Source organism: Manacus vitellinus, unplaced genomic scaffold (genome assembly GCF_001715985.3).
Source record: "Manacus vitellinus isolate BGI_N305 unplaced genomic scaffold, ASM171598v3 scaffold_25_pilon, whole genome shotgun sequence".
NCBI lineage: Eukaryota > Metazoa > Chordata > Aves > Passeriformes > Pipridae > Manacus > Manacus vitellinus.
In genome coordinates, this window is record NW_021939882.1 from 8,664,555 (window position 1) to 8,677,038 (window position 12,484).

The following is a 12,484-nucleotide window of genomic DNA, read 5'->3' on the forward strand; positions in this document are numbered from 1 at the left end:
GACTGTAAAAGCTGGCTGGATATCAGAAAACTCTGTGTGACAAGCACCTAAATAGGAAAAGAATTGATCTGCATTCCCTATGGACTAACCAAAAGCAAACTGGTTTAATTAACAGTATTTCAGGACCACAGTAGTACGAAGTCATGGACATAGAAATAGAAGATTCAGATTCCTAAAGGTAGTAAAGACAAATAAGTCTGTAAAACTAGCATCTGATTTCACAACTCAAGTCACAAAGCTGTCAAAAATTTGGGAATAACAAAATGTGGAAAACAAGAAATAGAAGGTAAAATCAGCAGGGACAATGTGCTCTTATGTCCTTATTCATTATAAATGCTTTCTGCCAAGCTATTGAGACATCCTTCCATCTCATGGGGAAATCACTAACTAGAAATAAAAAAGGACTGTGTGTTTCTTTTACTGACTACAGAACTGTAACTCCAGATTTGTGAGATGCAAACACAATCTGAACTTAATACACCAAGAACTTCATCTCGCTTTTAGGTAGGGCAACGTCAAACAATACCTTAAATTAAAATAAAGAATGTTTTGAGCTCTTAGATGAAAAAAACAAAAGCAAAGAGAACAACTACCCTACATCTGATAACAGAATAGTTTTCAAAACATGTGCCTTTCTTCCACACAGGAGGCCCAGACACAGAATAAAAATGGAGAGACAAGGAAAAGAATGCATTACACTGGCACTTACATTTCCCAAATGTCCTCTGGCAGGTTAGCTGGGATTTCTGTTAAGCCCCTTCCTCGACAATCCACTACATTGTTGCTGCAGGTGCAGGCAGATGGGCAGGTGATGGAACTGGCACTGCACGAGGGAGGTTCAGACTGGGAACCTGAGACAGAACGAAAACACTGAACGTTAGTTTTAAAAAATGATCGGCCGAGATTTAACAACTAAATACATCAGGCTTGGAGTTTTCCAGATCCTTTTACTGTATAAAGTAATAATTTATTTGGATTCAGTGAACATAATGTGCTACACATCAACTGCAGAGAAAAATGTGTAGAAGATTACTGTGTTCTTATTCCTCCTCAGTCTCCAGTCTATCAATCTCTTTCCCTCATGAACACTTCTTTGGTCTCCTCCATGATCAGCCCTATCGAGTTATTCAAAGATTTCAAAATTAAGCCTCAGGATCAAGTAGTATTTCCAAAAGTTATCTCTGCTTAGAAGTCTCTGTTACACAAACACTTCTTGAGTATTTTTACATACTGAGAGAAGACTGTCATCGATGATGACTTATGTTTTTGAAATGAGGTAACGTGTTATGGCATCAGACTGGAAACAGAAAGCCAGTTTTTTCAAGATTAGACAATGCAGTTAATGGAAACACAAAAAGAATTTAGAAATATATGAGTTCAAACCTTCAAACCCTTCCTTGAGTTAGTAATACCACCGAGAGACACAAAGCTTCTCACAGAGCGAAGGTGTAGCACGAGGACTTTGCTCTATATCCATTTTAGTCAATTCATAAGATTCAGGTTTAATTAGGTGTCATTAAGTTTTTTTTTGAAACTGTAGCAATTATGTCAATTTTACTCAAATGGTTATGATTCTTACACTGGAAGTTCTGATATATGCATACACTTAGCCATAGATAAAATGGGTTTGCTATGCTAATGGAGGTTATCAAGATGTAGCAGTTATTGGTTTATTTATAGTGAGTCATATTTCCAAAGTACATGTAACACAAGGAACCTCAGGTACCAGACACAGCTGAATGTGAAGGCTTGAGCTGGTAAAAAGTGACAAAAGTCGTGGTAGATTGGCCTTTTGGTTGGAAAAACTAAAGTATCATAGTTGTCAAATCACAAATACATGCAAAACCATTAAACAACTATACACAAATCTGTGCATTCTTGGGATTTGTCTTGGAAAAGATCTGTGATATGAACCATGAATTAAAACTGCAGGTGACAAAGTCAAAAGAATATTTTTTTGCATCAACTTGCAATCCAGTGTTCATTTTGACAACTAAAATGTTATAAAAATTCTTATAAATTGTCTCTCTTGATTTATGCCTTTGATTTATGCTCAGTTTAGCCCTTAACTGTGCACAACAATGTCAACTTGTACATCAAGACTACTCATGTTCCTGTTTGCAAAGTGTTGTGAACAGCATGGAAAAGCCACCATGGGAAAGCCATTCAGTGGCACCTCTAAGTATCATTATTTTGACAGGCAGGTACAGTTTGAAAAGGCATCAGCTGAAAACTTCTACAGATTGACTTTACACTTGCTGGAAAGCAAAAGGCAATTACTGCAAAATCATGCCTTCCGTCAGAAAGGTACTGAATTCTGAAGGGAAGTCACTGCAGTTTGTCTGAATTTCCTTGAGTTCAAGCAAGCTGTCATCCCCTTTCAATATTATTTTGTAACCAGGGATGACAGAACTGCCTTGTATTAAAATACACTACCAAGTTTCAGGGTAAGATCACCATTTAAACTGTGTGCAAAGTGTTGCCAAGTTCAAGTAACAGGTTTGAAATGTTTTTATTGGGTCACCACCTGACTTTCTGTCAGGACAGCAGGAGAAAACTGTGGGTTTCATGGCACTGTATGTGTTTTAAATATAGCTTTCACTGATGCTAATCAGAGCTGTGAGTGACTGCAGTTTGGCAGACCAGGCCCCAGAGCTCCAATTCAGGCATCCAGAACTAAGATTTTCAGAGGTAGTGACCATCTAGGAAAAAAAGGATCTCACAGGAAATTTTCACTCCAGCATGGGCAAGAGTCAAATGCATTCTTTATGAGAGTGGGCAGCTGCTTTCACCAGGAGGTGATCCTAATTATCCTTCTCTTTGCTAAAATATCCTGTCTCATTTATAGTCCTCTTTCAGCCACTGGGACAATTGCAGATAAGGAGTTTACCATCAACAGTCTTTCATCTCAACACAGAGCTGGTTTCAGTGTCACCTGCAAGAATCATCCGGGCAAAAATCTACTGTAAAAAATAATTCAAAAATGCAATTAAAATCTAAATCCATATGCATATGGTCCAAGGAAACAAATTTATAATTATCAGGCACCTTGAACTTTGACTTGTCCAGTTTCAAAATCTTATTATTGTCTTAACATAGTCTATACACATGACCATGCATTTAATATAGCATTTAAGGGGTAGCTATTTGAACTAAACAAGACAAAACAATGTCACTAGTTAAACAAGCACATGTATAACAGGCAGGGCAAGCAGCTCTCTTGGGTCTGTCTTCTGGCCACAGAAATGCAGGGCACCATTGTCAGTGAATAGAATTCCTGTAAAATTAACAGCACTCTGCTCCAACAGCATTGCCAGCTTTGCCAATCTAAGACAAGTCTAAGGTTTCTGTTATATTTTAACTGTGACTACTCCCAAAAGTAGTTTATATTGCCTCAAAACATGCACTGCTCTCTATTAAGTTTAAGAACAAGAAATTTGCTCTTAGAACCTGACTGCTAATATTTTACATTTCCTCTCTGCCTGCCTACCCTGTGGTGCCATGGGCAAAACTAAATGAAGGAGGAGTGAAGTGCAAACGAGCTACTGAAAGCTTTTAGGGATAGGGAGAAATTATCCAACTGGAAAGAAATACTTCAGAGCAATCCTTGCTCTTTGAGAGGCAAGAAGTTGGCAGCAAGGTCAAATCTTCCCCACATCCTTTATCACCACACATCTGATGTGCTTTTTGAAGGAAAATGCATTTTGCACAGTTATAACACTACCACGTATCACTGTGGGTTAGAGGAGCAGTAATACCCTCCCTTTTTGTTAGGGCACAACATCAAAACACCTGATGGATTGCCAGCTGGAGTTCAAAGAGTCTTTTCTGACTCTACTGCATCTAAATCAACACTAGAAGAGTCAGTGGGACTCAGCTCAGCACCTCCACAGTTTGTGTGAGGCAGCGTTGCAGAGTGATCTGCACTGGAGGAATGGCATGAAAGGAGGGGATTATATAAAGCATTCCGAAAAGAAAGAGAAGAGATAGAAACACAAGTCTGTCTGGCAGAAAAAACAGGCAGCAAGAGCAGAATTATAAAATTACTAAGGCTGGAAAAGCCCTCTAAGATCATTAAGTCAGCACTGCAGTTCCACCACTAAACCACGTCCCTAAGCACCATGAGCACAGCCCTTTAGAGCGGGTAAAATTCTTTCTTCTTCATGAGCAAAAGGAGATCTAGACTGTAGATTTCTGAAAACTTTAATGATAGAATGACTTTGTGCATAAATTATTATTATTATTAAATGCTTTCTCTTGTTTCTCCTTGGCAAAGAGCAGAATACTGTATTACACACACACTCAACATCTGATTCAACAGCTCCACTTAACTGAGGATCTATTGTTATCAGATCTATAGAATTAAAGTACAAAAAAAACCAAGAGAGATTAATCAGTTTAAAGTTTGTATAGTTGTGGGGAGCTGGTAAAGAAAGGACCCATCAAGAAAACAAGTCTAAGGAGTCTATGGAATATAAAGTTATTCAAATTTGGGTATGACTTTCACAGGTATGCAGAGTATGAGCATACAGACACATCAAGGGCCCCAAGGCAACACAACCTCTAAAGAAAGGTATTTGAAATCTAAAAAAAAATATTTTCCTTTTGCTGCCAATACTTCTCCAAAAGGAAAGACACAGGAAAGGTAGAATTATTGCAGGAATTCTTTGTGTCCTCCACAAGTGCAGTAAACTCCTTATGGTGTGGATACAGCAAAAGGGAATGGCCATAGACAAGCCAGTTGTATTTATATTATCTATGTCCTTTCTGAAGTTGTTCTTATGATCTGTCATCTTGCCATCTCAGATCTTTTCTGGTACACAGCAGCCCTAGTTCACCACGTTAATTACATTTTTCTCTAAGAGATAAAAATCATCGACTCAATTATACATTTTGCTGTAAGGAAAACACTAACAACATGTGGAAGCTAAAACGGGAACGTGATTTAACAAAAATTACCATGCTTTTTGTGCCTGATGTAATGGAATGACAAGGTCAATGATTATGATAGTTAATATCTGGCAGCACTTGATTTTAGTCTCAGACTGTGGGTTAGGGGGAGAGAGAAAAGAGGAGAGACTTAGGACCCAGCAGTTTACAGATAAATTAAATGTTTTTTTTCCAAATAAGCTTCTAATTAGCTTCTAGCCTTTTAAATGCAGCAAACAGACTGATATTATAATTATCAGAATAGAATGGTTATGGTGTATAAATGGACAGTTTAAATGTCACAGGCATCTAAAATAAATTTTGCAATTACTAAATAAACTAAATAATCTCATTTTCACTGACACCCAATTACAGCACACTAAGTAGTGTGCTTTATTACCTCCTCACCTATCCAGTTGCCTTTGCAGCAGCTCTTTTCCACCAGCAAAACACAGCTAATTGTAAAGAATATTAATGGATATTAAGATAAATCTGACAGGGCTTACAGGTTAAAAATCTGTGGTGAGTTTACATAATTTTAAGTATACCAGACATGAAATTACTGATCAATAAACAAAACACCATGAGTATTGCAGATCCATGGATATAGTCTGACCTTTCTGGGTTTAATTAAATAACCCATGGGAACTTCTGACAATGCTGGGACCTCTGAAATCAATTGTTATTGCATGAGCTGCAGTCTGCACTAAATTCCCAGCGATACACACCCAAAGAGCCACCTAAAACAGGTGGATTGCTCCTGACTGGTGTCTGCATCCCAGCATAAAGGTACATTTGAGCACACACAGTCCTGCAGAGAGGGACAGGCAAGGGAATCACAGGTGACCTTCTGCAAAGCCAACATTCCTTATGGATGGCAGATATTCCTCTAATGGACAAAATCTGCACAAATGTGTTTATTCTACAATAAATGGGCAGTAAATGCTTTATGCAAATATTTCCATCTACGATTGTTCAACAGTTATTCACTGAGCACAGCTTTAAGATTTATGATTAGTAACTTGAGCCCCTAATTGAGGATTTTAATACCATCAAGTTCATGGTATGCAAAAATTTTCTAGTCATGAATATTCATCATTTGATTCTACTTCACTGCTTTGCTGAACGTTCCCAAACAGTAAATGTATCTGTTAAAAATTCCTGGCACATGAGCACAAGTGTTCTGTGGGCAAAAGTCAACACTAATCAGTTTACAAATAAATATCGAGGAGTAAAACCAGAAATATCCAATTGCAGTGAAAGGAAGGTCTGGCTTAATGGATGAAGACTACTTTATTCCACAAAATCCTACTTAGCATGTTTCAAACTCTATCAGTAAGGCAACACCATTGAAAGTCAGATCTTACTTCACACTACCTTATCCTAAAAGCACTAGTATTCCAATTATTTCATTAACAATAAGAGCACCAAAATTATATAGAATACTAAGCAAAATGGAAAAGAAGTAGAACAAAGAAAGAGGCTCACCTGTAACCACTGAGGTTGAACAGTTAGATTTGGTCTTCTGAAGGATTAATAAAACATAATCTGTGAGACAACTGAAGTCTGTGCAAAACTATGACAAAGGTGGTTTTCTCTCGGGGAAATTTATTCCACCTAAGCCTTCCATAGGAGGGATTGAAAAGGCAGAATATTTCCTATGCCCTGTGCCCACTCTGAGCCTTTTTGTCAAGGTCTTTCTCCAGCCCTGTCAGCACAGGCACGTTCTCCTAAAAGAGTTCTGTGGGTTTGTATATTGTTTGCTCTTCCAAAGCAGGTCAAAGACTAAAATAATGCTACTAGAAAGTCTTAAAAGACGTAGTGCTTTTGGCCATGCACACTCATCACATTAATGCCAATTCCTCAACTTGTATCAGCAGTCTCAAAGGTGCATGTGAACTGACACTTAAAAATAGGTCCAGAAATAATGCAGAGAACTTATAAATATATTCAAGCATAAAAATGAAGAGGAAGATAAATTATTTAAGTGGAAGGATACCACCTGTACTAGGTTAAAAGACAGATAATGGTCATGATCAATTGTAAGCCTATGATGGGAGTACAGTTCTAAACAGGTGATCCATCCTGAACTGTTTCACAAGGAAATTTGATGAAGTTCAGGAAGAAATAGGAAAAGTTTAAGACTATGCTTTGAGTCCTTGGGCTTCTTTTGCTGGTACTTGAAAAGGAGTTTTAAATACCACGTGATTTTGTTTGATCCAGCCACAGCTAAAGTGGGGCTCTCCCTGCCTTGGCACTACAGCTGGGCTCTTCAGGAGGAGGAGGAAGATGGGATTCACTCCAGCCAGAAGCATTACAGCTTCACACAGTTGCTCAGGGATGGCTGGCATAATGGGACTGTTCTCCTGATAATGACATCCAAGGGATCCAGCCTGGTCAGATCTGGAGTGAGGAAACACTTTTTTTCCAGCAGAGTGGGCAAGGACTGAAAAGTGAAGCATCATCCCCTTCCCAGGGCCACCTGGGGATTCCATGGACCAAATTCTTTGACATTTGGAACATGCTAAGGAAGGAGGGGTAACAGTGACCTTTCCTGCCTTTGTCCTGAGACAAACTGGAGTCACTGCCTTTGGTCTTTTGCAAGAGGCCCCTGGTACATTCGAGCTCTTTATGGTGTCTGGAAATTATAGAATAAAATTCTTACAGACCTCCTGACCTGAACATGTTTGCCTGTCATTACTAGGAGTTAATTCAATGGGCCAGGAGACCCCTTCTCTTTGGGTACAGGGTGTTGGTGGTGCCCAGAGCTGCCAGGGAAGCTGCTGTGAGGAGGGACTGAGGCAGTTCCAGACACTTCCTTTCGGCTGCACAGCTCAGCCTGCCCGCGAAGGTGGTGGTGCCTCTGTGAGAGTGCACCTGAGAAAGGGCAAAATGCTGTCAGGTAGTAGGGAGTGAGGAAAAAAAGTGTGAGAGACAGTCCTGCAAGCAGCAAACTCAGAGAGTAAGGAGGGGAAGCAAGTGCTGGAGCAGATCCTGGTTTCACCCCAGGAGGAGAAGAGTGAGGAGGGGGAGTGTGAGCAGCAGGGTGGCTGGTGGTGGGCCACTGCCAACCCACCACAGGTGTAATGCAACTACATAACATCACTAATTTCACTGTCCATAAAGCAGCCCTATGCCTGGTTTAATTACCCTCATTAATTGTGTGTCCATAAATGAGTTGCCAATCACATACATGTATTGAACAGAAAAAACCTCTACAGATTTCATACAAAGGCTTGTCCACATCCTCAAAGTCAACCCTGTCCCTGGGTATTTAACACCACTGCTCTGTGTGAATTGGCTCTGAGCATGGTTGTGGTACTGCCATGAAGCTTTTTCCTGTACCAAAATACTGCCAACACAACTTGTAATAAAACAAGCTTTGGACATTAACATAAAAGCTAATCATGTTATTATTTTTACAGCAACAGTTCAAAAGCTCAATGGCTGAATAATTATACCCCAACCTGCCATCATTAAATAAGCATTAAGGCACTATACATACTGCTCTGGGGAACAGAGGGTTCCAAGGAAAAAAAAAAGCTAATTATACTGAAAGGTAAGACATCATTTTCAACAGTAAAACTAAATTTACTGTAATTAAAAGCCAATTTTCAGCTTTAGTCCTCAAAGAAGTATTAAGTGCCTTAATAAATACGTATTTATCCCTCAGAATTGTAAGATGGTCCCCCAAATGAAAAGCACCATATGTGGCATCTTACATACTAAGCAAGTCAAGAAGTAAATTCCTACAGTCTAAAACAACATAACTGCTAGTGCTAGAGTAAACTACAATTTGTTATTAGAAACTTAGTGGAAACATCAAACAAACAAACTGATACATAGTAATTAGTATCTCTCCAAATCTCCTACAGGATTTCATTTAAGGAGCAACTAACAACTGCACAGTATTGAAAAGTTTCTTTAGACTGGTCATTAATGTTAGTTTGTGGTAGCACATTGTAACAGGAGGTAAAAATTCTATCAGCATTCCATAGAAATTTCCCAAGATCAAATTTAAAGCACAATTTTTACCAAGAGGCTTTAAAAGTCTTACCCTGTAAGTCCTAGACTCCATTCATTGTAAGAGCACTTATGGGGTCTTTGAATGGCCAGAAAAAGCAAGAACCAACTTTACAGGGAGGAAGAAAAGGATGTTGTGTCTGACATGACCCACAGGTGACTCTTGTGGAGAAAGGTCAGAGTTGGACGAAATGGTCAAGCTCATTCTAAAAGCAATAAACCAGCTGTACAGTGAGGATGTCCCACATGGCAGGAAGTGACCACTGGCACACACAGAGGAAAAGTCCTCCTTCTTCTCCTCCTCCCAGCTTGCTTATCCAGTTCCTGTGACCATCAGAACCGAGGGCCATCAGCAGCCCTTCCCTGCATGAGTTGGGATGGACAGCACGGAGAGAATCCCTCAGGTTCCCTCAGCAGCCACTGCCACTGCCCTGCAGTGTTAGCAAACAGTCTTTCCCCCTTTTTAGTCTGCAGGGAGCACCAATCCTCCCTGCTGGCAGCACCTCCCCAGCCCACAGATACACCCTTGCACAGAGTTTTAAACAGCAGCAGATGGGGGGGGGGAGTTCCTCTCCCCACGCACTTTTCCTTTGGCATCTCCTGAATGCTCTCATTAAGACACTAAGCTTGAAGAGTGCTGTTTTATCAGCTACTCCTCAACAATATGTTATGAAATTATTAGTTAAAAAACGGAGCAAGACAATCTCCTGAGCTCCTTGGTCCGGGCCACAGAGTAACAGCTTTGTTTTAAGGCCATTTGACCTCACCTAAACAAATAAATCCGCTGCCTCATTAGGGCTCCCAGTCTGCATGAAGCAGCAGGAAGCTAACATATTTTTCTCTTTATTATACCTCAGCTGCAGTCTCACTACATGAATCAGAAACTCTAGATCTTCAACTGAGATTTGGGTCAATCCACTGTTTTCTTAAAATCAGTATCGGTTTATATAGACAGAAATCACTGGACACTTGTCTGTGGTAATACCTTCTCTCTTGAGTAAATTTCAGACTGAATTTTACCTTATTTAATCCAAATTACGCATCTTGACTTCTTTCAGGTTCTTGGAGACCCTCTGAATGGTAACTAAGGATCAAGGATCAGAGAAAACAGCTTCTAATAAAAAAAGGGAAGGTTTTATTGATCTACCTTCCTTCTCTAGAACACTTCTTTCATTATACAAAAAAAAACTATCTTAGAAAAGTACTTAAAAATCACATATTTTACACTTACAAATTTCATCAACTCTTAGAAAAATCGATCTCTGGTCTACTCTAAGAAATCTCATCTAATGTTCATACTCCATTTCAAACACTGTCCATTGTAAAATACATCTAATTACTGGCCAAAATTATACTAAACCTGGGCAGCAGCTGAAGTGTGCTACAGTCCCAGTATGAGATTCAATACTCCTTAATGCAGCTGCTTTATTCTCAAACAGGCAGTTCAGATGTATTTGTTTTTCCCCATGTATATATTTAGGAAAACCAGAATGATAAAAAAATCTAAATGGGGTCACTCAGTGGCTCCTGCACAGAGCTCTGAAAAGACCAAGGGGCTGCTGGTGGCACAACTGCAAAACTTCACAAACCCACTGCTTCAGCTGGCAAAGCTTTACAGCCACGCTGATGCAGGTGAGAAAACACATTATGACTTGACATAACTGATCAATATGCAGATTAATTTCAACTTCAATAAGTAAAGAGCAGGGAGAAGAAAAATCAAAGAGCTATAATAAAACTTATATGAGAGCAAAATGAAATAAAATTACTATCAGGAGGAGGTCAGGGGAGGACAAGAGACAGACAAATAGGCAGAGAGAGAAAGTGTGTTTGAGAGAGACAGAGAAGGAAAGGTCAGTTGAACAGTGAAGCATCTGAGCATGGGAAGGAAGCTGGGTTTGATCCAGGCAAAGACTGGAAGGCTCTAAGAGGTACTGAGCATTAGCCAGAACCCCCAGATGCTTCTCTGCTAGCTAATGAAACATAAAAATAAACAAGTCCCAAAGATCAGAGTACAGGTAGTATTTCAACTCATGCTAAGTCTTTACTTAGTGTCCTGTCTTCTCCTGTCACATCAGTGTGGCAGTGAATGGCAAGGATATGGTGGAGAGAGAAGAAATACATCATGCTGCCTATGTGAAATATATCATGCTATGTGAAATACAGCCTGCTACCTATGCAAAATACATTTCGTTATCTATGTGAAATACAGCATGTTACCTATGTGAAATACAGCCTGTTACCTGTGGGAAACACAGCCTGCTACCTTTGTGCAGCACATCAACAAGGGGCTCATCCTCTGGTGCCACACAATTTCCCCTCTTACACATAGTACCTTGTAGGAGACTGTCTCACCAAACACATCCCAGAGCTCAATGACCAACTGTGCAGGGGGAAGAGTTGTGCAGGGAGTTTTCCCTGGGAACAGATGGCCTTAAAGACAAAGGCCCAGGAAGGCTGTTCTGTCAGGGGTGGCTCTGGAGGAGAGACTCTCCAAGAGGAGGGGACAGCTTGCTGGAGAAGCCAGCCAGAAGGCCCTGGTGGGTGACAGGACTGGCAGCAGCACTCACCTCTCCTCCAATGGTGAGGGGCTGTCGAGTCCCAGCCCCACTCAGGTCTGTCCATGACTTCTCCCCTTCTCCTCAGAAACACAAATCCAATTACACATATTTGCAAACCCATCTCCAGGCAACTGTGCACTACTGAATCCTGCACCTTCACCTCCAGCTCTGAGCCAAATGCTCATGGGCACGAGCAAGAGAAACCTGGAATAGCTCCTCTGCTGCTCACACTTGGTCCACAAGGGCCCTTGGAAACAGCATTTTTATGATTCATGTGCATAAGCTGAGTAACATTTTTGAAAGACTGACTCCCAGGTTACACAGGTATGACTCAGTTCACCCAGATATATCTGCATGTAACTCTGGCTTCAGCAACACTATCTTGAGAGGCTTTGCTGCTAATGCTTATAAACATCACAGTACAGGACATGTCTAGAGGGAATCAAGCAATTTGGGTTCCAGTTATGGCACCTCTCTGCCATTGTTTCAGTTTTAGTTTTCCAGCTTGGTATGTAGCATTCAAAACCTGTTTCCAAAAAAGTACTTCCCATAAAATTATAAAACACCACTATTTTTGCATAGGGCTCAAAGAATAAAGAGAAGTCAGTTTTGCAATTTTGTTTATCTTCTTTCCCCAAATCATGATTCTATTCTTGCTCCCTGGAAGCATCCAGAAGCACAGGTTTTGAACTGGAATGCTCTGATGAAGCCCATTTCTCAGAGAAGGAAAAGCTGAGTTTCCTTTTCCTGTGATGATATTCCCTCTGCCATAAAAACACAGGTGCTTAAGATTCTGAGCCTGTACTAAAACAGGGCTACTGTTCACTACTTTTTATTTCAGCTCTTCATAACTGTGATGCAAAGGTGGCTCTCACTGCCAGCTCCAGGCTAGTTACAGTGATTCATACAAGCTTAACTTCTATAAAATTCCTTTGCAGAAGGACAAGTTCAGTTCACTATTCACCATCTGT

At 40.2% G+C, this 12,484-nt stretch overlaps 1 protein-coding gene across 1 annotated transcript in view; it reads right to left on the bottom strand.

The window, feature by feature from the left end:
- SLIT3 (slit guidance ligand 3) overlaps positions 1-12,484 on the bottom strand; it is a 475,112-nt gene that overhangs the window by 170,109 nt on the left and 292,519 nt on the right. The window contains exon 9 of the mRNA XM_008928306.3: positions 710-851. Coding sequence (XP_008926554.3) covers positions 710-851 — 142 coding nt within the window. The remainder of the gene's footprint in view (positions 1-709; positions 852-12,484) is intronic.